The 26,531-nt window shown below is 36.9% G+C and overlaps 1 protein-coding gene across 1 annotated transcript; it reads right to left on the minus strand.

Annotated features, from left to right (window-relative positions):
* Positions 1-475: 475 nt before the first annotated feature.
* LOC143254082 (F-actin-capping protein subunit beta) lies at positions 476-25,611 on the minus strand. Its single transcript, XM_076508828.1, has 7 exons — positions 25,350-25,611; positions 22,808-22,897; positions 19,887-20,008; positions 18,305-18,560; positions 16,448-16,564; positions 2,304-2,369; positions 476-1,476 (listed from the first exon to the last, which is right to left on the minus strand). The coding sequence occupies exons 1-7, from the start codon at positions 25,350-25,352 to the stop codon at positions 1,303-1,305; spliced, it is 828 nt and encodes a 275-aa protein (XP_076364943.1). The 5' UTR covers positions 25,353-25,611; the 3' UTR covers positions 476-1,302.
* Positions 25,612-26,531: the final 920 nt, after the last annotated feature.

Consider the following 26,531-nt stretch of genomic DNA (forward strand, 5'->3'; position numbering starts at 1 on the left):
GGGAGAAAAATCATTCAAGCAAAAGGGTATTTTGAGCAAATGAAATCCAGCTGTAAAAATTATAGCAGTAATTAGTAAAAGCAGGGCAATTTGATTCATTTATTCAAAAAACAGATGTTAGTGATCAAAGATATGTTTAGTACCTGTACACCTTGTTCATTGTAAGTTAAATAAAATGTCTCTGTTGCTTCCAATTTATGCTAATATTTGGGAATACGTGTGCTAACTGACCAGCATCATTAGCAGGCATCTAAAGTAACTTCCATTAATTACTGTCCCGAACTGACTAGTACCGTTCTTTGACGTCCTGAACCGATTAGTATCATTCAATGCCATAGGTTCTCTATCACGTTCTTTCTAAATACTCAAACATTTTTAGACATTCGACTTGTCCACCACACTCTATCTTGTGAACAGTTGAAGTGATGTTGGAACTATTCATATTTTTAAATCAGTAAAACATACAACTACACCATTCTTATTTATGTCCTGACACTTTTATTTTCACTAATAAGTTCCATCTACACATGGTAATGACTTGTAATAATCTGGCATTTATTTTAACATACAGTACTGAAAAAACTTCAATTCTTTCCTTCATGTATTCAATCTAGTGTTAGCTGTAAATATATTCTAAACAAAAAACACCAATGGAGTGAATAAAAACCTATTCTTGGAATATTTTACACACTGTCAGTCATACTGTATGGTTCAGTTTAAATTGTGTACATATAATTTTTTTTTCAAGATCTCAGACTTCTAACAAACTTGTATAGCAATTATACAACTCCATATACTAGAAGTATTGCCATGTAGCTTCTTAAAAAACATTTTCTTTCTAAGCCACATTTTAAAAATACCAAAGCAAATGTTTTATTTATATAATAGTTACACCCCATTTGTTTCCACTTTTTAAAGGTAAATAGTACGAATGAAAAACATTAACAAAACAAAATACTTAACTTATTACCTTAAGCGTAATTCTAATTCAAAATTTTCCATCTGAAGGCTCATTCCTCTGTTGTTAAGTTTTCAAACAACACAAGTGTTTATATGTCCCTAAAATGATCAACCTAATCAGTCAGAATTTAATTATCAATTGTATAAAGAAAACATATAACAAAACCAGCAAGGAAAGAATGTACAAACCAAGAGCTCTGCCCACAAATATCTTGATTAGATTTTTTTCCCCCATAGCCATACTTTTGAGGATACTGTATTATCCTCAAAATTGAGATAGGCAACAGAAGGTTTTTGACAAGTCAGTATCAGCAAGTACTTGATAAAAAGAAAGTACAACACTCAGTTCTCCCCCTTGGCTTGACGTTTCTGGAGAGCTTGTGCCAGATCATTCCTGAGAGCAGCCTGTTGCTTCTGGTCCGACAAGGGTTGAACAGTTCTTAATCCATTTACAATGTCTTTGGTTTTTCCAAAGTAGATTTCATTCAATGTGTTTCTAATTTTATTTTCCATATCCTATTAAAATACAAGATGCTTATATCCTGTTTTTTCATAATACAAAAGACTTAAATCTCAGTTCACAAAAGTTACATTTTAACTCAGTGTAATAATTCAAAACTAAACTTAACCACTGGCCAAATCCTGCACAAGAAATTAATGGTTTTATTCTCAAAACTAATGACAGTGACAGTAATCAAATGATGATTCAATCAATATATTTTAATATGGCATTATCAACTTTGTTTACTTACCACATACATCTTTGATGGATATATTTAGCCTAATTAATTCATTCTTTGCTTCTGATTCACAGTTAGGTTTTAGAATATTATGTTAAAATATATAGACATGTACAACAAACTAGATAAATTACATATACTTGTGTATATTAAACTTAAACTAAAAAACTGTTAATATTTTTATAACATTTAAACAATACATATATATCACTGTAAAACAAGTTATATTGGTGTATATAAAAGTATATAAATACATTGTTCAGCTGAAACCTACAGAGTTGTGACAATGTATTTAAACAACTTAATAGTACAAGCCGACTTTTAGAAAAGTTTATGCAGCTATGAATGTAAAACCAAAAACTAGAGAAATATAATTCTTAAAGTTATAAAATTTAGTTTTTTTTCCTGAACTGTCTTCAAAAAATAAATATAATCTGATGTTATGAGAAATAAACTTTAAAGCTTATGCTGTTGAGCTAAAACAAAACAATACATAACATTCAATGTTGTTTGGCAGTTACCAGACACTACAAGACTTAGTGGGTTTAATCATTTTTGGGTAACTTAGCTCACTAAAATCTCTTAAGCCATGAGCAAAATTACCTCAACCATTCTTCCAATATTGGCAATGTGAGGACTAGCTTCACTCACTGCAGCATCGAGTTCGACCTATAGGAACATACAAAATATATTTCTATCACAAACCTGATTCACAAAGAATTCTAACACTTCTACAAACGTATTTTCTAACTACGTTGCCCAAGAGTTTTGTCTTTTTGTTTTTTATGAAGACAGAATTAAAACAGCACTTAACAACGGTTAATTTTTCAGACATCACCCATACAAGTTATAGCATCATGTTTATCAAATATCTTAACCTAATCTTTTGTTTTTCAATTTCCTTTTCAATGCTGAAAATAGGTCAATTATGACCTACCAATTGATGATTACATTCGTTAAACATACATATTTAAAAATCAAACAATTATACTGAAGTAAGAGAGTGAATAGTCTCTTCTCCTACGACCTTGTTGTTACTACTGGGATCACTTGACGCACCACTGTTGTTGTTTACCTACATCTTTAACAAGTCCAAACACACTTGTTCTTCTCACTCAAACAATAATTTCTACAAACTTGTTAAAAACTAGAGAAAAACCAGTGAGATATATTTAGTTTTTAGGTTATTAATCACTTGAATATGATGAGAAAAAAACAACCAAAGCCACACCTAACAGGTATTCAATTTCATCAGTTATCACTGACACACATTTTTTATTCTTATTGTCTAGTTAGAGTTGAATAAAGCGAAACTGCTCAAGCAGAAAGCAATCACTGCTACAAAGGACAGTTAAAACAATTTTTTTCAGAACCTCACAAAAATGTAAAAACTGAGGCTACAGTGAACCCGTAACACTGTGCAAGAACAGCTGGAAGGAAACCTCAGTTGTGTTGGAAGTACAACTGCAGTGCATTAAGAAGAAGGTGGGTGTTAATGTGAGTACAAGAGTGGGAAAATACCTAATAATTAAAATGTATTTAACTCACAACACGAGAAACCTAATAATTAAAATGTATTTAAATCACAACACGAGAAACCTAATAATTAAAATGTATTTAAATCACAACACGAGAAACCTAATAATTAAAATGTATTTAAATCACAACACGAGAAACCTAATAATTAAAATGTATTTAAATCACAACACGAGAAACCTAATAATTAAAATGTATTTAAATCACAACACGAGAAACCTAATAATTAAAATGTATTTAAATCACAACACGAGAAACCTAATAATTAAAATGTATTTAAATCACAACACGAGAAACCTAATAATTAAAATGTATTTAAATCACAACACGAGAAACCTAATAATTAAAATGTATTTAAATCACAACACGAGAAACCTAATAATTAAAATGTATTTAAATCACAACACGAGAAACCTAATAATTAAAATGTATTTAAATCACAACAAGAGAAACCTAATAATTAAAATGCATTTAAATCACAACAAGAGAAACCTAATAATTAAAATGCATTTAAATCACAACACAAAAAACCTAATAATTAAAATGCATTTAAATCACAACACGAGAAACCTAATAATTAAAATGTATTTAAATCACAACACGAGAAACCTAATAATTAAAATGTATTTAAATCACAACACGAGAAACCTAATAATTAAAATGTATTTAAATCACAACACGAGAAACCTAATAATTAAAATGTATTTAAATCACAACACGAGAAACCTAATAATTAAAATGTACTTAAATCACAACACGAGAAACCTAATAATTAAAATGTATTTAAATCACAACACGAGAAACCTAATAATTAAAATGTATTTAAATCACAACACGAGAAACCTAATAATTAAAATGTATTTAAATCACAACACGAGAAACCTAATAATTAAAATGTATTTAAATCACAACACAAGAAACCTAATAATTAAAATGTATTTAAATCACAACAAGAGAAACCTAATAATTAAAATGCATTTAAATCACAACACAAGAAACCTAACAATTAAAATGCATTTAAATCACAACACGAGAAACCTAATAATTAAAATGCATTTAAATCACAACACGAGAAACCTAATAATTAAAATGTATTTAAATCACAACACGAAAACCTAATAACTTTCCCACTTTTAACAAGTCAGTTCTCTGAAAGTGCTCCAGTTATCAGCACAGACACATGACAAACATGAAACCAAGTTATAAAAGGTAAGTGTTGTTCTTTTGGTGTAAACTTCTCATCATATGTTGTATTTCTTGGACCATCAGAAACACTGGAGTTTTGGATTATATACATTCTTATGTTGTTTTACCACAGAAATACTGGAAATCTAAGGAAAATACCTGTATTCCTTCAGAATTTGTTTAGGTGTAAGCACATCAAAATAGAGGTAGGCCTTTCAATGGCAAGTGAAGGGAAAATAGATAATAGTAAAATGTAAGGTAACTTGACATTTCATCATTCAGGGTGACAGTAATTAATAAAGATTACTATTTTACTCATCTAGATATTAATGTTGTTATATTTCTACATATGATAAGTTTAAAAAAATCCCTCAAAATCTGGAACACCCATGTCCAATAGACACCCATGTCTGCTACACTTTCACATCCCTCAAAATCTGGAACACCCATGTCCAATAGACACCTATGTCTGCTACACTTTCACATCCCTCAAAATCTGGAACACCCATGTCCAATAGACACCCATGTCTGCTACACTTTCACATCCCTCAAAATCTGGAACACCCATGTCCAATAGACACCTATGTCTGCTACACTTTCACATCCCTCAAAATCTGGAACATCCATGTCCAATAGACACCTATGTCTGCTACATTTTCACATCCCTCAAAATCTGGAACATCCATGTCCAATAGACACCCATGTCTGCTACACTTTCACATCCCTCAAAATCTGGAACACCCATGTCCAATAGACACCCATGTCTGCTACACTTTCTCATCCCTCAAAAACTGGAACACCCATGTCCAATAGACACCTATGTCTGCTACACTTTCACATCCCTCAAAATCTGGAACACCCATGTCCAATAGACACCTATGTCTGCTACACTTTCACATCCTCAAAATCTGGAACACCCATGTCCAATAGACACCTATGTCTGCTACACTTTCACATCCCTCAAAATCTGGAACATCCATGTCCAATAGACACCTATGTCTGCTACACTTTCACATCCCTCAAAATCTGGAACACCCATGTCCAATAGACACCTATGTCTGCTACACTTTCACATCCTCAAAATCTGGAACATCCATGTCCAATAGACACCTATGTCTGCTACACTTTCACATCCCTCAAAATCTGGAACATCCATGTCCAATAGACACCTATGCCTGCTACACTTTCACATCCCTCAAAATCTGGAACACCCATGTCCAATAGACACCTATGTCTGCTACACTTTCACATCCTCAAAATCTGGAACACCCATGTCCAATAGACACCTATGTCTGCTACACTTTCACATCCTCAAAATCTGGAACACCCATGTCCAATAGACACCTATGTCTGCTACACTTTCACATCCCTCAAAATCTGGAACATCCATGTCCAATAGACACCTATGTCTGCTACACTTTCACATCCTCAAAATCTGGAACATCCATGTCCAATAGACACCTATGTCTGCTACACTTTCACATCCCTCAAAATCTGGAACATCCATGTCCAATAGACACCCATGTCTGCTGCACTTTCACATCCTCAAAATCTGGAACACCCATGTCCAATAGACACCCATGTCTGCTACACTTTCACATCCTCAAAATCTGGAACACCCATGTCCAATAAACACCTATGTCTGCTACACTTTCACATCCCTCAAAATCTGGAACACCCATGTCCAATAGACACCCATGTCTGCTACACTTTCACATCCCTCAAAATCTGGAACACCCATGTCCAATAGACACCTATGTCTGCTACACTTTCACATCCCTCAAAATCTGGAACACCCATGTCCAATAGACACCTATGTCTGCTACACTTTCACATCCCTCAAAATCTGGAACACCCATGTCCAATAGACACCTATGTCTGCTACACTTTCACATCCCTCAAAATCTGGAACATCCATGTCCAATAGACACCTATGTCTGCTACACTTTCACATCCTCAAAATCTGGAACATCCATGTCCAATAGACACCTATGTCTGCTGCACTTTCACATCCCTCAAAATCTGGAACACCCATGTCCAATAGACACCTATGTCTGCTACACTTTCACATCCCTCAAAATCTGGAACACCCATGTCCAATAGACACCTATGTCTGCTACACTTTCACATCCCTCAAAATCTGGAACATCCATGTCCAATAGACACCCATGTCTGCTACACTTTCACATCCCTCAAAATCTGGAACACCCATGTCCAATAGACACCCATGTCCAATAGACACCCATGTCTGCTACACTTTCACATCCCTCAAAATCTGGAACACCCATGTCCAATAAACACCTATGTCTGCTACACTTTCACATCCCTCAAAATCTGGAACACCCATGTCCAATAGACACCCATGTCTGCTACACTTTCACATCCCTCAAAATCTGGAACACCCATGTCCAATAGACACCTATGTCTGCTACACTTTCACATCCCTCAAAATCTGGAACACCCATGTCCAATAGACACCTATGTCTGCTACACTTTCACATCCCTCAAAATCTGGAACACCCATGTCCAATAGACACCTATGTCTGCTACACTTTCACATCCCTCAAAATCTGGAACATCCATGTCCAATAGACACCTATGTCTGCTAAGCACTTTCACATCCCTCAAAATCTGGAACATCCATGTCCAATAGACACCTATGTCTGCTACACTTTCACATCCCTCAAAATCTGGAACACCCATGTCCAATAGACACCTATGTCTGCTACACTTTCACATCCCTCAAAATCTGGAACACCCATGTCCAATAGACACCTATGTCTGCTGCACTTTCACATCCCTCAAAATCTGGAACATCCATGTCCAATAGACACCTATGTCTGCTACACTTTCACATCCCTCAAAATCTGGAACATCCATGTCCAATAGACACCTATGTCTGCTACACTTTCACATCCCTCAAAATCTGGAACACCCATGTCCAATAGACACCTATGTCTGCTACACTTTCACATCCCTCAAAATCTGGAACACCCATGTCCAATAGACACCTATGTCTGCTACACTTTCACATCCCTCAAAATCTGGAACATCCATGTCCAATAGACACCTATGTCTGCTACACTTTCACATCCCTCAAAATCTGGAACACCCATGTCCAATAGACACCTATGTCTGCTACACTTTCACATCCCTCAAAATCTGGAACACCCATGTCCAATAGACACCCATGTCTGCTACACTTTCACATCCCTCAAAATCTGGAACATCCATGTCCAATAGACACCCATGTCTGCTACACTTTCACATCCTCAAAATCTGGAACATCCATGTCCAATAGACACCTATGTCTGCTACACTTTCACATCCTCAAAATCTGGAACATCCATGTCCAATAGACACCCATGTCTGCTAGCACTTTCACATCCCTCAAAATCTGGAACATCCATGTCCAATAAACACCTATGTCTGCTACACTTTCACATCCTCAAAATCTGGAACATCCATGTCCAATAGACACCCATGTCTGCTACACTTTCACATCCTCAAAATCTGGAACATCCATGTCCAATAGACACCCATGTCTGCTACACTTTCACATCCTCAAAATCTGGAACACCCATGTCCAATAGACACCCATGTCTGCTACACTTTCACATCCCTCAAAATCTGGAACATCCATGTCCAATAGACACCTATGTCTGCTACACTTTCACATCCCTCAAAATCTGGAACATCCATGTCCAATAGACACCCATGTCTGCTACACTTTCACATCCCTCAAAATCTGGAACACCCATGTCCAATAGACACCCATGTCTGCTACACTTTCACATCCCTCAAAATCTGGAACATCCATGTCCAATAGACACCCATGTCTGCTACACTTTCACATCCCTCAAAATCTGGAACACCCATGTCTGCTACACTTTCACATCCCTCAAAATCTGGAACACCCATGTCCAATAGACACCCATGTCCAATAGACACCCATGTCTGCTACACTTTCACATCCCTCAAAATCTGGAACACCCATGTCCAATAAACACCTATGTCTGCTACACTTTCACATCCCTCAAAATCTGGAACACCCATGTCCAATAGACACCCATGTCTGCTACACTTTCACATCCCTCAAGATCTGGAACACCCATGTCCAATAGACACCTATGTCTGCTACACTTTCACATCCCTCAAAATCTGGAACACCCATGTCCAATAGACACCTATGTCTGCTACACTTTCACATCCCTCAAAATCTGGAACACCCATGTCCAATAGACACCTATGTCTGCTACACTTTCACATCCCTCAAAATCTGGAACATCCATGTCCAATAGACACCTATGTCTGCTACACTTTCACATCCCTCAAAATCTGGAACATCCATGTCCAATAGACACCTATGTCTGCTACACTTTCACATCCCTCAAAATCTGGAACACCCATGTCCAATAGACACCTATGTCTGCTACACTTTCACATCCCTCAAAATCTGGAACACCCATGTCCAATAGACACCTATGTCTGCTACACTTTCACATCCCTCAAAATCTGGAACATCCATGTCCAATAGACACCTATGTCTGCTACACTTTCACATCCTCAAAATCTGGAACATCCATGTCCAATAGACACCTATGTCTGCTACACTTTCACATCCCTCAAAATCTGGAACACCCATGTCCAATAGACACCTATGTCTGCTACACTTTCACATCCCTCAAAATCTGGAACACCCATGTCCAATAGACACCTATGTCTGCTACACTTTCACATCCCTCAAAATCTGGAACATCCATGTCCAATAGACACCTATGTCTGCTACACTTTCACATCCCTCAAAATCTGGAACATCCATGTCCAATAGACACCTATGTCTGCTGCACTTTCACATCCCTCAAAATCTGGAACACCCATGTCCAATAGACACCCATGTCTGCTACACTTTCACATCCCTCAAAATCTGGAACACCCATGTCCAATAGACACCCATGTCTGCTACACTTTCACATCCCTCAAAATCTGGAACATCCATGTCCAATAGACACCTATGTCTGCTACACTTTCACATCCCTCAAAATCTGGAACATCCATGTCCAATAGACACCCATGTCTGCTACACTTTCACATCCCTCAAAATCTGGAACACCCATGTCCAATAGACACCCATGTCTGCTACACTTTCACATCCCTCAAAATCTGGAACATCCATGTCCAATAGACACCCATGTCTGCTACACTTTCACATCCCTCAAAATCTGGAACATCCATGTCCAATAGACACCTATGTCTGCTACACTTTCACATCCTCAAAATCTGGAACATCCATGTCCAATAGACACCCATGTCTGCTACACTTTCACATCCCTCAATATCTGGAACATCCATGTCCAATAAACACCTATATCTGCTACACTTTCACATCCCTCAAAATCTGGAACATCCATGTCCAATAGACACCCATGTCTGCTACACTTTCACATCCCTCAAAATCTGGAACATCCATGTCCAATAGACACCCATGTCTGCTACACTTTCACATCCCTCAAAATCTGGAACACCCATGTCCAATAGACACCCATGTCTGCTACACTTTCACATCCCTCAAAATCTGGAACATCCATGTCCAATAGACACCTATGTCTGCTACACTTTCACATCCTCAAAATCTGGAACATCCATGTCCAATAGACACCCATGTCTGCTACACTTTCACATCCCTCAAAATCTGGAACACCATGTCCAATAGACACCCATGTCTGCTGCACTTTCACATCCTCAAAATCTGGAACATCCATGAATAATAGACACCCATGTCTGCTACACTTTCACATCCTCAAAATCTGGAACACCCATGTCCAATAGACACCCATGTCTGCTACACTTTCACATCCCTCAAAATCTGGAACACCCATGTCCAATAGACACCCATGTCTGCTACACTTTTACATCCCTCAAAATCTGGAACACCCATGTCCAATAGACACCTATGTCTGCTACACTTTCACATCCCTCAAAATCTGGAACACCCATGTCCAATAGACACCTATGTCTGCTACACTTTCACATCCCTCAAAATCTGGAACACCCATGTCCAATAGACACCTATGTCTGCTACACTTTCACATCCCTCAAAATCTGGAACACCCATGTCCAATAGACACCTATGTCTGCTACACTTTCACATCCCTCAAAATCTGGAACATCCATGTCCAATAGACACCTATGTCTGCTACACTTTCACATCCCTCAAAATCTGGAACATCCATGTCCAATAGACACCTATGTCTGCTACACTTTCACATCCCTCAAAATCTGGAACACCCATGTCCAATAGACACCTATGTCTGCTACACTTTCACATCTCTCAAAATCTGGAACACCCATGTCCAATAGACACCCATGTCTGCTACACTTTCACATCCCTCAAAATCTGGAACATCCATGTCCAATAGACACCTATGTCTGCTACACTTTCACATCCCTCAAAATCTGGAACATCCATGTCCAATAGACACCCATGTCTGCTACACTTTCACATCCCTCAAAATCTGGAACATCCATGTCCAATAGACACCCATGTCTGCTACACTTTCACATCCCTCAAAATCTGGAACACCCATGTCCAATAGACACCCATGTCTGCTACACTTTCACATCCCTCAAAATCTGGAACATCCATGTCCAATAGACACCCATGTCCAATAGACACCCATGTCTGCTACACTTTCACATCCCTCAAAATCTGGAACATCCATGTCCAATAGACACCCATGTCTGCTACACTTTCACATCTCTCAAAATCTGGAACACCCATGTCCAATAGACACCTATGTCTGCTACACTTTCACATCCCTCAAAATCTGGAACACCCATGTCCAATAGACACCTATGTCTGCTACACTTTCACATCCCTCAAAATCTGGAACACCCATGTCCAATAGACACCTATGTCTGCTACACTTTCACATCCCTCAAAATCTGGAACACCCATGTCCAATAGACACCTATGTCTGCTACACTTTCACATCCCTCAAAATCTGGAACACCCATGTCCAATAGACACCTATGTCTGCTACACTTTCACATCCCTCAAAATCTGGAACATCCATGTGCAATAGACACCTATGTCTGCTACACTTTCACATCCCTCAAAATCTGGAACACCCATGTCCAATAGACACCTATGTCTGCTACACTTTCACATCCCTCAAAATCTGGAACACCCATGTCCAATAGACACCTATGTCTGCTACACTTTCACATCTCTCAAAATTTGGAACACCCATGTCCAATAGACACCTATGTCTGCTACACTTTCACATCTCTCAAAATTTGGAACACCCATGTCCAATAGACACCCATGTCTGCTACACTTTCACATCCCTCAAAATCTGGAACATCCATGTCCAATAGACACCTATGTCTGCTACACTTTCACATCCTCAAAAAATCTGGAACATCCATGTCCAATAGACACCTATGTCTGCTACACTTTCACATCCCTCAAAATCTGGAACACCCATGTCCAATAGACACCTATGTCTGCTACACTTTCACATCCCTCAAAATCTGGAACACCCATGTCCAATAGACACCTATGCCTGCTACACTTTCACATCCCTCAAAATCTGGAACACCCATGTCCAATAGACACCCATGTCTGCTACACTTTCACATCCCTCAAAATCTGGAACATCCATGTCCAATAGACACCTATGTCTGCTACACTTTCACATCCCTCAAAATCTGGAACATCCATGTCCAATAGACACCCATGTCTGCTACACTTTCACATCCCTCAAAATCTGGAACATCCATGTCCAATAGACACCCATGTCTGCTACACTTTCACATCCCTCAAAATCTGGAACACCCATGTCCAATAGACACCCATGTCTGCTACACTTTCACATCCCTCAAAATCTGGAACATCCATGTCCAATAGACACCCATGTCTGCTACACTTTCACATCCCTCAAAATCTGGAACATCCATGTCCAATAGACACCCATGTCTGCTACACTTTCACATCCCTCAAAATCTGGAACACCCATGTCCAATAGACACCTATGTCTGCTACACTTTCAGATCCCTCAAAATCTGGAACATCCATGTCCAATAGACACCCATGTCTGCTACACTTTCACATCCCTCAAAATCTGGAACACCCATGTCCAATAGACACCTATGTCTGCTACACTTTCACATCCCTCAAAATCTGGAACACCCATGTCCAATAGACACCCATGTCTGCTACACTTTCACATCCCTCAAAATCTGGAACATCCATGAATAATAGACACCCATGTCTGCTACACTTTCACATCCCTCAAAATCTGGAACACCCATGTCCAATAGACACCCATGTCTGCTACACTTTCACATCCCTCAAAATCTGGAACACCCATGTCCAATAGACACCCATGTCTGCTACACTTTTACATCCTCAAAATCTGGAACACCCATGTCCAATAGACACCTATGTCTGCTACACTTTCACATCCCTCAAAATCTGGAACACCCATGTCCAATAGACACCTATGTCTGCTACACTTTCACATCCCTCAAAATCTGGAACACCCATGTCCAATAGACACCTATGTCTGCTACACTTTCACATCCCTCAAAATCTGGAACACCCATGTCCAATAGACACCTATGTCTGCTACACTTTCACATCCCTCAAAATCTGGAACATCCATGTCCAATAGACACCTATGTCTGCTACACTTTCACATCCCTCAAAATCTGGAACATCCATGTCCAATAGACACCTATGTCTGCTACACTTTCACATCCCTCAAAATCTGGAACACCCATGTCCAATAGACACCTATGTCTGCTACACTTTCACATCTCTCAAAATCTGGAACACCCATGTCCAATAGACACCCATGTCTGCTACACTTTCACATCCCTCAAAATCTGGAACATCCATGTCCAATAGACACCTATGTCTGCTACACTTTCACATCCCTCAAAATCTGGAACATCCATGTCCAATAGACACCTATGTCTGCTACACTTTCACATCCCTCAAAATCTGGAACACCCATGTCCAATAGACACCTATGTCTGCTACACTTTCACATCCCTCAAAATCTGGAACACCCATGTCCAATAGACACCTATGTCTGCTACACTTTCACATCCCTCAAAATCTGGAACACCCATGTCCAATAGACACCCATGTCTGCTACACTTTCACATCCTCAAAATCTGGAACATCCATGTCCAATAGACACCTATGTCTGCTACACTTTCACATCCTCAAAATCTGGAACATCCATGTCCAATAGACACCCATGTCTGCTACACTTTCACATCCCTCAAATCTGGAACATCCATGTCCAATAGACACCCATGTCTGCTGCACTTTCACATCCCTCAAAATCTGGAACACCCATGTCCAATAGACACCCATGTCTGCTACACTTTCATCATCCTCAAAATCTGGAACATCCATGTCCAATAGACACCCATGTCCAATAGACACCCATGTCTGCTGCACTTTCACATCCTCCAAAATCTGGAACATCCATGTCCAATAGACACCCATGTCTGCTACACTTTCACATCTCTCAAAATCTGGAACACCCATGTCCAATAGACACCTATGTCTGCTACACTTTCACATCCCTCAAAATCTGGAACACCCATGTCCAATAGACACCTATGTCTGCTACACTTTCACATCCCTCAAAATCTGGAACACCCATGTCCAATAGACACCTATGTCTGCTACACTTTCACATCCCTCAAAATCTGGAACACCCATGTCCAATAGACACCTATGTCTGCTACACTTTCACATCCCTCAAAATCTGGAACACCCATGTCCAATAGACACCTATGTCTGCTACACTTTCACATCCTCAAAATCTGGAACACCCATGTCCAATAGACACCTATGTCTGCTGCACTTTCACATCCCTCAAAATCTGGAACATCCATGTGCAGTAGACACCTATGTCTGCTACACTTTCACATCCCTCAAAATCTGGAACACCCATGTCCAATAGACACCTATGTCTGCTACACTTTCACATCCCTCAAAATCTGGAACACCCATGTCCAATAGACACCTATGTCTGCTACACTTTCACATCTCTCAAAATTTGGAACACCCATGTCCAATAGACACCTATGTCTGCTACACTTTCACATCTCTCAAAATTTGGAACACCCATGTCCAATAGACACCCATGTCTGCTACACTTTCACATCCCTCAAAATCTGGAACATCCATGTCCAATAGACACCTATGTCTGCTACACTTTCACATCCCTCAAAATCTGGAACATCCATGTCCAATAGACACCTATGTCTGCTGCACTTTCACATCCCTCAAAATCTGGAACACCCATGTCCAATAGACACCTATGTCTGCTACACTTTCACATCCTCAAAATCTGGAACACCCATGTCCAATAGACACCTATGCCTGCTACACTTTCACATCCCTCAAAATCTGGAACATCCATGTCCAATAGACACCTATGTCTGCTACACTTTCACATCCTCAAAATCTGGAACATCCATGTCCAATAGACACCCATGTCTGCTACACTTTCACATCCTCAAAATCTGGAACATCCATGTCCAATAGACACCCATGTCTGCTACACTTTCACATCCTCAAAATCTGGAACACCCATGTCCAATAGACACCCATGTCTGCTACACTTTCACATCCCTCAAAATCTGGAACATCCATGTCCAATAGACACCCATGTCTGCTACACTTTCACATCCTCAAAATCTGGAACATCCATGTCCAATAGACACCCATGTCTGCTACACTTTCACATCCCTCAAAATCTGGAACACCCATGTCCAATAGACACCTATGTCTGCTACACTTTCAGATCCTCAAAATCTGGAACATCCATGTCCAATAGACACCCATGTCTGCTACACTTTCACATCCCTCAAAATCTGGAACACCCATGTCCAATAGACACCTATGTCTGCTACACTTTCACATCCCTCAAAATCTGGAACATCCATGTCCAATAGACACCTATGTCTGCTACACTTTCACATCCCTCAAAATCTGGAACATCCATGTCCAATAGACACCTATGTCTGCTACACTTTCACATCCCTCAAAATCTGGAACACCCATGTCCAATAGACACCTATGTCTGCTACACTTTCACATCCCTCAAAATCTGGAACACCCATGTCCAATAGACACCTATGTCTGCTACACTTTCACATCCCTCAAAATCTGGAACATCCATGTCCAATAGACACCTATGTCTGCTACACTTTCACATCCTCAAAATCTGGAACATCCATGTCCAATAGACACCTATGTCTGCTACCCTTTCACATCCCTCAAAATCTGGAACACCCATGTCCAATAGACACCTATGTCTGCTACACTTTCACATCCCTCAAAATCTGGAACATCCATGTCCAATAGACACCCATGTCTGCTACACTTTCACATCCCTCAAAATCTGGAACATCCATGTCCAATAGACACCTATGTCTGCTACACTTTCACATCCCTCAAAATCTGGAACATCCATGTCCAATAGACACCCATGTCTGCTACACTTTCACATCCCTCAAAATCTGGAACACCCATGTCCAATAGACACCCATGTCTGCTACACTTTCACATCCCTCAAAATCTGGAACATCCATGTCCAATAGACACCCATGTCTGCTACACTTTCACATCTCTCAAAATCTGGAACACCCATGTCCAATAGACACCCATGTCTGCTACACTTTCACATCCCTCAAAATCTGGAACATCCATGTCCAATAGACACCTACGTCTGCTACACTTTCACATCCCTCAAAATCTGGAACATCCATGTCCAATAGACACCCATGTCTGCTACACTTTCACTCTGAAATTCCACAATACAATCAGTCAACCTTCTCTGTCCCCAAGAAGGGGACATTTTTTAACACACACACACACACACAATATATAGGAGACATAAAAAAGCACGGAAATAAGGAACACTCTAAGGTCTATAAAAATTTGGAAAGAAGCCATAATTTAACAAAACTGATCCCTGAAACTAGAGACTTACTTGTCTGGTCAGGCTTCCTCCTAAGTTCATGGTACCTGATCCAGGCTTATTGGTCTGAAGCCATAACATTGCTGTTGAGGTCAGTTTGTAGTGAGCACTTCTACCACTTGATTTTTCCTGTTAAAAGGAAAAAAGCTGGGTAAAAGGTGGAATACATCTACATGTAATTAAATCTTGCTTTGAATACAGAACAGATTCAAATTCATCTAAATATTAAAGCTCAACACTAAGTTACTGTAATGTTGTTCCTATTTTAGTTAATGGTTTGTCTGTCTGTCAAGACAAGTACAATATTGTTTATCTAAAACACAAACAAGAAGGTAAATATTAACAAAATTATGAAGTCTGGTTTTTGTATAATGAGTAGTAATACTACTAGTCACAAACAGATTTTCTAAACTTTTAAACATGTATAAAACAATATTTAATTAATTAAAAACCATGTTTGTCTGACACGTAACCTTCTGTAACAGTAACGATGCTTTCTTCACCAACCGCTAAGCCTGAAACTTTTGTAGAGTACTGACAGCTGTATTAAACAGTTGACATTTTTTAAAACACCAGAGCTATTTTCAAATAAAGTTTTTCAATGATTGCCAACTCTGACCTAACATAGCATAAATTACCCTGGGTTTTTAATACAACCACATTAAAAGAGTGTTTTAACATACATTAAATGTTTCAGTTGGACCAAACTCCAAAAATATATATTTCTGCCCTGTTTACAGTCTCTTTCTGAGCAGTTACAACTGTTTTGTAGAAAATAACAATAAAACCACTTAATGTGTTTCCTTAATTTCGTGATTTGTATGATTGAAAGTAATATGATTCAGTAGGTTCTATACCTGGACTTCTGATTTAGAGTAATATGATTCAGCAGGTTCTATACCTGGACTTCTGATTTAGAGTAATATGATTCAGTAGGTTCTATACCTGGACTTCTGATTTAGAGAAACATGATTCAGCAGGTTCTATACCTGGACTTCTGATTTAGAGTAATATGATTCAGTAGGTTCTATACCTGGACTTCTGATTAAGAGAAATATGATTCAGTAGGTTCTGTACCTGGACTTCTGATTTAGAGTAATATGATTCAGCAGGTTCTGTACCTGGACTTCTGATTTAGAGTAATATGATTCAGCAGGTTCTATACCTGGACTTCTGATTCAGAGTAATATGATTCAGTAGGTTCTATACCTGGACTTCTGATTTAGAGTAATATGATTCAGTAGGTTCTATACCTAGACTTCTGATTTAGAGAAATATGATTCAGCAGGTTCTATACCTGGACTTCTGATTTAGAGAAATATGATTCAGCAGGTTCTATACCTGGACTTCTGATTTAGAGAAATATGATTCAGCAGGTTCTATACCTGGACTTCTGATTTAGAGAAATATGATTCAGCAGGTTCTATACCTGGACTTCTGATTAAGAGAAATATGATTCAGCAGGTTCTATACCTGTACTTCTGATTTAGAGAAATATGATTCAGTAGGTTCTATACCTGGACTTCTGATTTAGAGAAATATGATTCAGCAGGTTCTATACCTGGACTTCTGATTTAGAGTAATATGATTCAGTAGGTTCTATACCTGGACTTCTGATTAAGAGAAATATGATTCAGTAGGTTCTATACCTGGACTTCTGATTTAGAGTAATATGATTCAGTAGGTTCTATACCTGGACTTCTGATTTAGAGAAATATGATTCAGCAGGTTCTATAACTGGACTTCTGATTTAGAGTAATATGATTCAGTAGGTTCTATACCTGGACTTCTGATTTAGAGTAATATGATTCAGTAGGTTCTATACCTGGACTTCTGATTTAGAGTAATATGATTCAGTAGGTTCTATACCTGGACTTCTACCACATGAATTGAGTCCCAACATCCTTTAATTTTTTTCGACCCATCTCCTGCCTTTTTGATGAGGATAACCCCTGCAAACCCATGATCCAGATCCCATAAGTACACTGACGAAACTCCTCCTTCGAAGTACATTTCCCTATATTGATCAAAAGCTTGGTTTGCGTCCACCTCCAGCTTACGTAGTCGTTCAGACGGCATGGCTCCATCATCCAACGGGGGATCATAAGTGTTGCTCCAAGGAGATCTGAACCACGAATTTAAAAAAAAGAAAAAAATTTAATTATATTATGCACACTTAATTCATCCTTTTCAGACCATCAGATTCTTTATGTAAAATAACAACAGCCAGCAGTCTTCACAATATCATTATGTTTGATCATTAACATCGTCTAAATATATTGGCTAATAAAACAACAGTTACAATTTAAATGGCAAAATACTGAAAAACCAATTGGCCAAGAAAACTGTTATAAAATCAAATTAACGACAGTTTCTTTTTAACCATTCCTCTTTCTCTCAGACATTAAAGTTGTGTTCACCAACTGTCAATTAACAGTTATTACACTTATTAATATTATAAATATATACTGTGTTGTTGTTTGGCTTAGGATTCCTCCACAGTAGGTATCAGTGGTTTGCTGGTGATAAACTCAACAATAAATGAACACGCACCCCCACTTGTTTCCCAAGTAATGTATATTTCTTTTCTTCGTTTTTTTCTAAACTACTTAAATGTATGCACAAATTCTTTACATCGGGATATCAAACAATATATGGTTCTCTTCTTGTCAAAAGTCCACTCGGACCTTTTCAATTATTTTAGAATTTCAGTTTACAAGCCAAATTACATTTCCATATTTATGTTGCATTAGTATTCTGTGTGTAATTCACTTACAATTGTTGCACAAGTTACTACAGTCATACACTGTTCTTCCAGTAATTGATTAGTGTTCCTTCTTCAAAATATTCTCCATTCCTTTTGTTAAAGTGAACTCAAGGTGATTCAGTTACTTTGAAACCAGGCTTTGATGAAACAAGTTATTCTTTTTACTTCCTTGTCTTACATTAAGTCTTATTCTAACATTATATATTAGGTCTATCACCTCTACTGCAGTCAACTTCACAGAAAACTTTTTCTTGGCCGTTTACATGTTTATTACTTAATCATCTGTTTGCTATGTTCTCTATATCAATGAATAAGAAACACAACTTTCAATAATTAACTGCTTTCATCTCTTATAATAAAGAAACTAAACAATCATACAATATTTATTCATAAACTAAGAACTAATATCTACACCAAACTTCAATATAACACAGTTGTTTAACACATAAGATTGTTTCATAGAACGTTTTTATGTCCCCTCATCCAACTCAATCGATGAATTCTTGAATGAGAGATTCATTGATCAGTAACTCATGGGAGAGAAGACAGATCTGATTGCTAATTTTGACATCTCTGATTCAGAGCTTCAATGGACAAATTAAAAGTAATGTGGCAAGTAAACATCTACAGCTAACTTGTTTTACTAGAGCAATCAACTGACTTCACAACAGGACAACTACAGACCTGTACGAGTCTCCATCTCTGTTGTAATCACACAACAAGTAGTCCTTTCCAACTTGTTTATCTCGAGCAATTTTCAGAGGCTGGTCTACTGATGACAAGAGATCTTCACACAAGCTGGGTACCTGTAGATCAGTTTAAATTGGTTAATCCTTCATCCAGTTTATTTATCAACTGTGGTGCAGGAGTTGCTTCTTACCTGCTGGTTAACTATCTAATATTTATGTACTTGTGTGATACTAGAAACATATGCACTTTCCAAGTTAACTTTGTAAGATTTATTTTGAGTTGTTATTTTGCATCACATAAGCATTGTTCATACCAAGTCTGAGTTCCTCAAGTATAATGAACCTCTCTAGAGTAGAGAAAAACTAATATAAAAAATATCCCAAAAGGTGGAGAACATACAAATTATCCAGCCCTAAGTTACATGCCATCAACAACTATACAAGTTCTCAGTCTGAGTAAGATTTTAGACACGTTAAGAAAAATAAAAGTGAAGGAATCACACAATTTTCTCTAAACCTGATCTTGTGAGGTAATGTCTTTCTTGCCACAGTGTATTAGCCATAAAACAGGTTCTGTATTAAAGCTTATCGCAAACCTTCTCGGTGGAAGTAGTTACATGAGTCAGACTGCTTTCTGGCATCCTTGTTTGACAAGTTCTTCAAGACTATCAAAATGACACACAATTCATAGACTGATATAAAGGTATTTAAAGCAGTGGGCACATTTCTTTACTTTAAAATTGTTAATGTCCTGATACAGATTCTTACCCAACCAAAACACAGCAGCAACTTATCTGCTTTAAAACAATGCAATATAAAGCCTTTCATTTAAACATATGAAATTCAACAAGAACCTTCCATTATTTTACATATAACAGACAGGAGCTAAGTATGCAACATAACATAACACCACTACAAGATTTTAAAAGTTGATTATAAGCAGCATACATTACTTCAGAGGTTTCTTCAACTACCGACTCTTTCTCTGCTTGGGAGAAGGGCTAACTTTCCATACCCCATGAACAGAATTGTTTTGTTTTTCTACCTTACAAAATCATTAGATATCATGCACAAGTAAGGAATGCATACCAGAAAATCAAATGACTTGAGTGTGCTGAGTGAGAAGGGATCAGGGGTTGGTCAGCTCCTGGGTAACCCTCACTGACCTCAAGGCTACACTGGTCGAGCACAATACAAGTCACTAAAACTACTGAATAAATGCCTAATATTTACACTACAAACATGTTATTCTGCTAGGGAGGAGACATTTACGGGTCACTGGTACAACCAAGTATCTTGGATTTCAAATGGTTACAGGAAAAACTAAAATCTCGTATGATTCGCAAAGCAGCAAAACATTTAGATACAATCATTGTACCATATTTACAAAACTGTATTTGGATACAAATGTAGCACACAGCTTAACATGGTTTTTACACCAACACAAAATTCTACTACACTTTCAAAAATGTCTTTGCTAGATTAACTAAGGCAGATAAATAATAAAATTGTTACTTCTGACAAATCTATTCTGGGTTGACTAGTGAAAAATGAAATTAGGTTAAAGCATTTTATAAGTTATACAGTACAGAAATAGTGCATTAATAACCTAAACCTAGTTATACACATATTGAATAATCTGAATGAACATTTTAAAAAACAGAACTTACATTCTGGTGCTTACAAATAAAATTAATATTGATTAACAGGTGTTCTTTGAACAACACTTTAAATACCTACTTATGTTAATTAAATCCACCCACTGATGATGACTACACATAATTTTAATTACAAACATTTCTAATGGAAATAAATTTTTAACCATGAATGGCACCAACTTGTTTTTCTCAGCAAACACATGTATACTGTATCAGGCATTAAGCCTAAAATACTCATCAGACCAATAAAGCTTTTAAACAAATGATTTAACCAGCTTAATATCTTGTCACTAACCTATAACAACTGTACATTAATCAATCAAAGCCCAAGACTGAACATGAGCTTGCTTCAAACACGAGATAACTTAAGAGAAATCACACCAAAACAGGTGGCCAGCAAAAGGATACTGATTTGTACAGACTTATAATCATTATTTCAGCTATCTAATGTTCTAAAATAAAGGTAAGTATTTTTCACTGCTGGAGTTGCTAACAAATAGTGTTCCAGTTGTTCGACTGATGAAATAACAGTCTTAAAAATAAATTTATTGAACAAGAATTAGACCTGACAACAAACATCAGTGGTAAGAAACTGTCCAGCGGGCTAACCAATGATCAGTAGTGCAGGATGGAATTGAAAAGTGGGGGTTGTTGGCTAGGTTTTACAAAAAGATGTGTTGCCAAAGACAGCTTAGTCTGCATCAGGAGTCATGCCTCTTCCCATTAATATAATATACAGTTGCTATAGAAGTCAAACAGGTAAAAGTAGGAGCACTATAGCATCCCCAGTCTAAAAACTTCTGATAATGCAGTATTTAGAGAGGACAATATAATCATATAACAAGTTCAGAGACTACATCATAAATATATATTGTTATTAAAGTGATTTGCTCTGTTTTCACATACAGTACACATATTTTGTCATGAAATATGTAAACCCTGGTACGTTAATATCCGGCTATTTTTAAATAAAATATTAACAATTGAGAAATCTTCAGGAACCTTTTCCTACTATCATATCCACGTACGTGCGTGAACATTAGTGTTTTACAGCTATAACCTTAAAGATATCATTTCTCTATCACTCCTCCAAGATTTAAAATTTCCGATTACGTGAAAGAACATCGAATCTTTGATTTGATAGTTTTTAAAATGTCACCAAGATTTATGCAAGATATAAAAACAGAACTTCTTCAAAGTTTAAGCTATAAGAGGAAAGTTTCACACACTGTGACATTCACAGAATACTACACCATACCAGGTCAATAAGGTCACTTAAGTTCTTCTCAATTTGCTGTGGTGGAAGTCTTCTCATTAAATCAAGAGCACAGTCTAGCTGTTGTTCTGTCTGAAAGAAAAAAAACTGTACAATAAGCTTGAATATTAACAATCCACCAATTGTTCTGTTCACACAGAAAAAAAACAGGAGGCTCATATTACTGTAACAGTTGTTCATTCATAATCTGACTCGCATTAAATAAAACTGGTGATACGATGTATGTATCAATTCTTCTACCTGCATTTAAGATAGACTAATACAATGTTTTTATGAAATCTGAACAAAGTTTATTTCCTCAAACTCTTATTACACTGAAGTACACTTAATTATAAGTTATTTTCTTTGGTGAAAATATAAGTTTCACATAATATTTTTTATTCAGATATCTTGCAAGTAATAAAATTATTAATATTACACATACCTGAAGAGAGTATGTTATATTCTCTTTACCAGAGTTGGTGAAATTGTTCAAAAATAATACGAGTAATTTGTTAGACTCTACAACTGTTCAAATGGTAAAGACCTTATTATAAATGTCTAATTATTAAAATACTAAGAGTAAAAGATCCCTTCTACATTAAGCTAATGTACAACACACTGACAACACATCCATTTGCAATTGTTGTTTTTGTTTTTTAAGGCTTTTCTTCCACACCAACCTTCAAGAAAAGAACAAATTTAAATATATCCTTTTATGTTTCAGGAAATCAGACACCACTATTCAATTCTTGTAAAGTACTGGCATCTACACTACAGCTAACAGCAAGTTTATAAACCAACCACCTTGTTAGAAAAGTGACACTGTCTAAATATACTTCAACATGTTTTATCAACTTTCACGTGTCATCTTGTCTTACTGTATTCTGACCACAACACACACACACACACAGAGGTTTTATTCTACCAATCCCAGGTAATATTAAGATTACAATGTACCTTTCTTTTCTCAAGAAAAAAAATATGATCTAACTTTCCCTTATAAGTTAACCCTTTTATCCCCACAATCTGAAACCCTTTTCAATAAGTCAGTATTTTTTCTTTGACAAGAAGACCAAAGTTGTACAGCATTCCAAACTGCCTAACTAGTGACTTTTACAGAGAAATAGTTATCTCTTTTTATAATCAATATTTCTATAAATATCCCCTCAAGTTCTATTATCTTTAAAACTAGCAATCAGGCAGAACCTTAACTGCTTGAGTGATTTACACCAAGGTCTTTATCACTGGTCACTATTAACAACCCAGGAGCCATGGGGTCACCTGGTCCCTAAAAGCACACATGTAAACCAGCTTGTTACTTTCTTGGAAACTGCTGATTCCCCTTTTAGATTCCCCCAAAATTCCTCTCTGTTATTATTAATGGTAACTTATTCCATCCATCAATTACCATGTTAAAAAATAAAGCAGTCTTAACTGGAGCACAGCCTGTCTATTACAAAATATTTTAAAAAGTACCAATCCATTAAATAACCTTGTTAACTTATATCACCTGTCACTTTTCTTTCCTCAACATGCATCTTAACTATTTTCATTAACTCAATATTATTTCTTAGATATAAAGACCAAACTCTACACCTCTACAATAAACATGGGATCCAAATTATGAAATCCCTTTACAAATATAACACCATGTAGTTATGGGTCAATTTCTAAGTATTTGTCCAACATGCCAATTGTAGCATATCAGCATCCTAAACACACCTTGAAATACCAACTGTAACACCTAAACATCTTCAATATAGGTATAAATACCCAAGAGTTTTAATGTCACACAACTTTAATTAACCTACTAAGTACATTATTATCAATATCAAAAATGATCACACAATGACCCTGAGATACTCTGTTACAAACACAGGTCAGTTTTACTGGTTTTCATTAGTTACAAATTTTTCCTGTGTTTTAGTCAACTATTTTACAGTTTAATGTGATTATCTGTAGTGTATATTATTAAATCTGTTTTGACAACTTGTATATACTAAATCCGCACCCTATCCATTGTTCTGGTAATATGTAACATCCTCAAATCAATTAACGCAGTAGTGCAGCAAAAGTTCCCCAAAATTACAAAACACTACATTGTAGGCTAGAAAAACACAACTAATAAAAAGGTTTAAGCACTTTTAAAAGTCTATCTCTTGTCTACGAATATAATGGTTTGCTGGATTAAAGGAACACCTTTCAAATTCAAGCTTAAAAAAAACTAAACCATAACAATTTGCTTATTAAATGTTGTATTATTCTTTAACTGAACAAAAAGATATTAATTTGCTTAATATATGTTATTTTTTAAACTGGTTTATCATATAGTTATTATAAAAATTTGTTGCTATTCACTAAAGCAAGTCCTGAATACGGTTAATAAATGTAAAATAAATAAATAAACGAATCTGTTTCGAGACAGAAGAAATTCAGATACGAACCAAGCGATTCGTAACCAAATATTTATTACTGTTACTAGTGCTATGTAAATGTAATACACAGCACCTGAAACAAACATCATATTTCGATTAGTACTTACCATTATTATTATGTACAGTCTTTCTTTTCTATTCAACTCTTATAATAGCCGCACTTTTTCTAATTTTCCGTCAATACTTTGGCTACGTTAATTTTAATTTTCAAAATATTAAAGGTTAGGCTTAAGTTACTTCCTCTTTGTAACCAAATAATTTATCAGCCTCGCCTACTTACTCCTACCGGCAGTACTGTGTTGTTGGCCAACGACTAGTAACCCAATGGATTCACACTTCCTGTCACACACACAGAGATTTGCTGAAAGATGGAAGGAGTTCTAACAAAATATGATTAATTAATTAATTAAGTATACGAATGTCATAAAAAGTATTTTATCACTAGAAGAAAGTTTTCAATATATCCAACATTTAATTTTATATATGGAATTTATTTCGATTTTTCTAATTCTAAACGCCAACTCTTTTATTTTCCCCGTCACTGTACCATCAACACTATAACTGAACATCGCCACTAAAACTATTATTTTACACTATCACATATTAACAATAACTATTAGCAGCAAGAGATCATTGATCCTTCAAGGCTGTTCCTAAACACTCAATCTTGAAAAATGGTAAAAACCACTTATTTTATAGGAAAGTACCGTTTTCTCTTTTAAATTCTCAATAAAAAAAAAGTGTCAGCCTCAATGCTGACGGCAATTCTTCCCGTAAGCCAATCATTCTATTAAAGAAAAAATATTTTGACAGGAGCCCAGCTTGTATTTATAAAATATTAAGCTTGTGTTCTCTCGCTCTATCATTTTCAGAATACAGCGTAGACAAATAAGGAACTTATCAATAGCTCGTACAATCCTGCAAACTACAATAAGAAAACCTCTTAATGTTGCTTTCTCCAGATAAAATCAGAAATGTTACCCTTTTCCAATGAGACAATCCCCCTATCCTATCACCATTACAGTAACTCTCCTCTGAAGTTATTCTAATAACTCCATATTATTCGTGCTCGTAAATAAAAAGACTAAAACTGTACACAATATTCCAAGTGTGGGCCTAAGTAGTAATTTGTATAAATAGTTAATTGTCTCATTTGATTTGTAATCAATGTCTATAAGTATAACCCAAAATGTTGTCATAATTGATATTGTTAACAGGGCACAACTTTGGTAACTTGTTACTGGTTTAACCATCATTATTACAAGACCTCTTCTTCAGTAACGTAACTG

Source organism: Tachypleus tridentatus, chromosome 6, assembly GCF_004210375.1.
Source record: "Tachypleus tridentatus isolate NWPU-2018 chromosome 6, ASM421037v1, whole genome shotgun sequence".
Taxonomy (NCBI): Eukaryota; Metazoa; Arthropoda; class Merostomata; order Xiphosura; family Limulidae; genus Tachypleus; species Tachypleus tridentatus.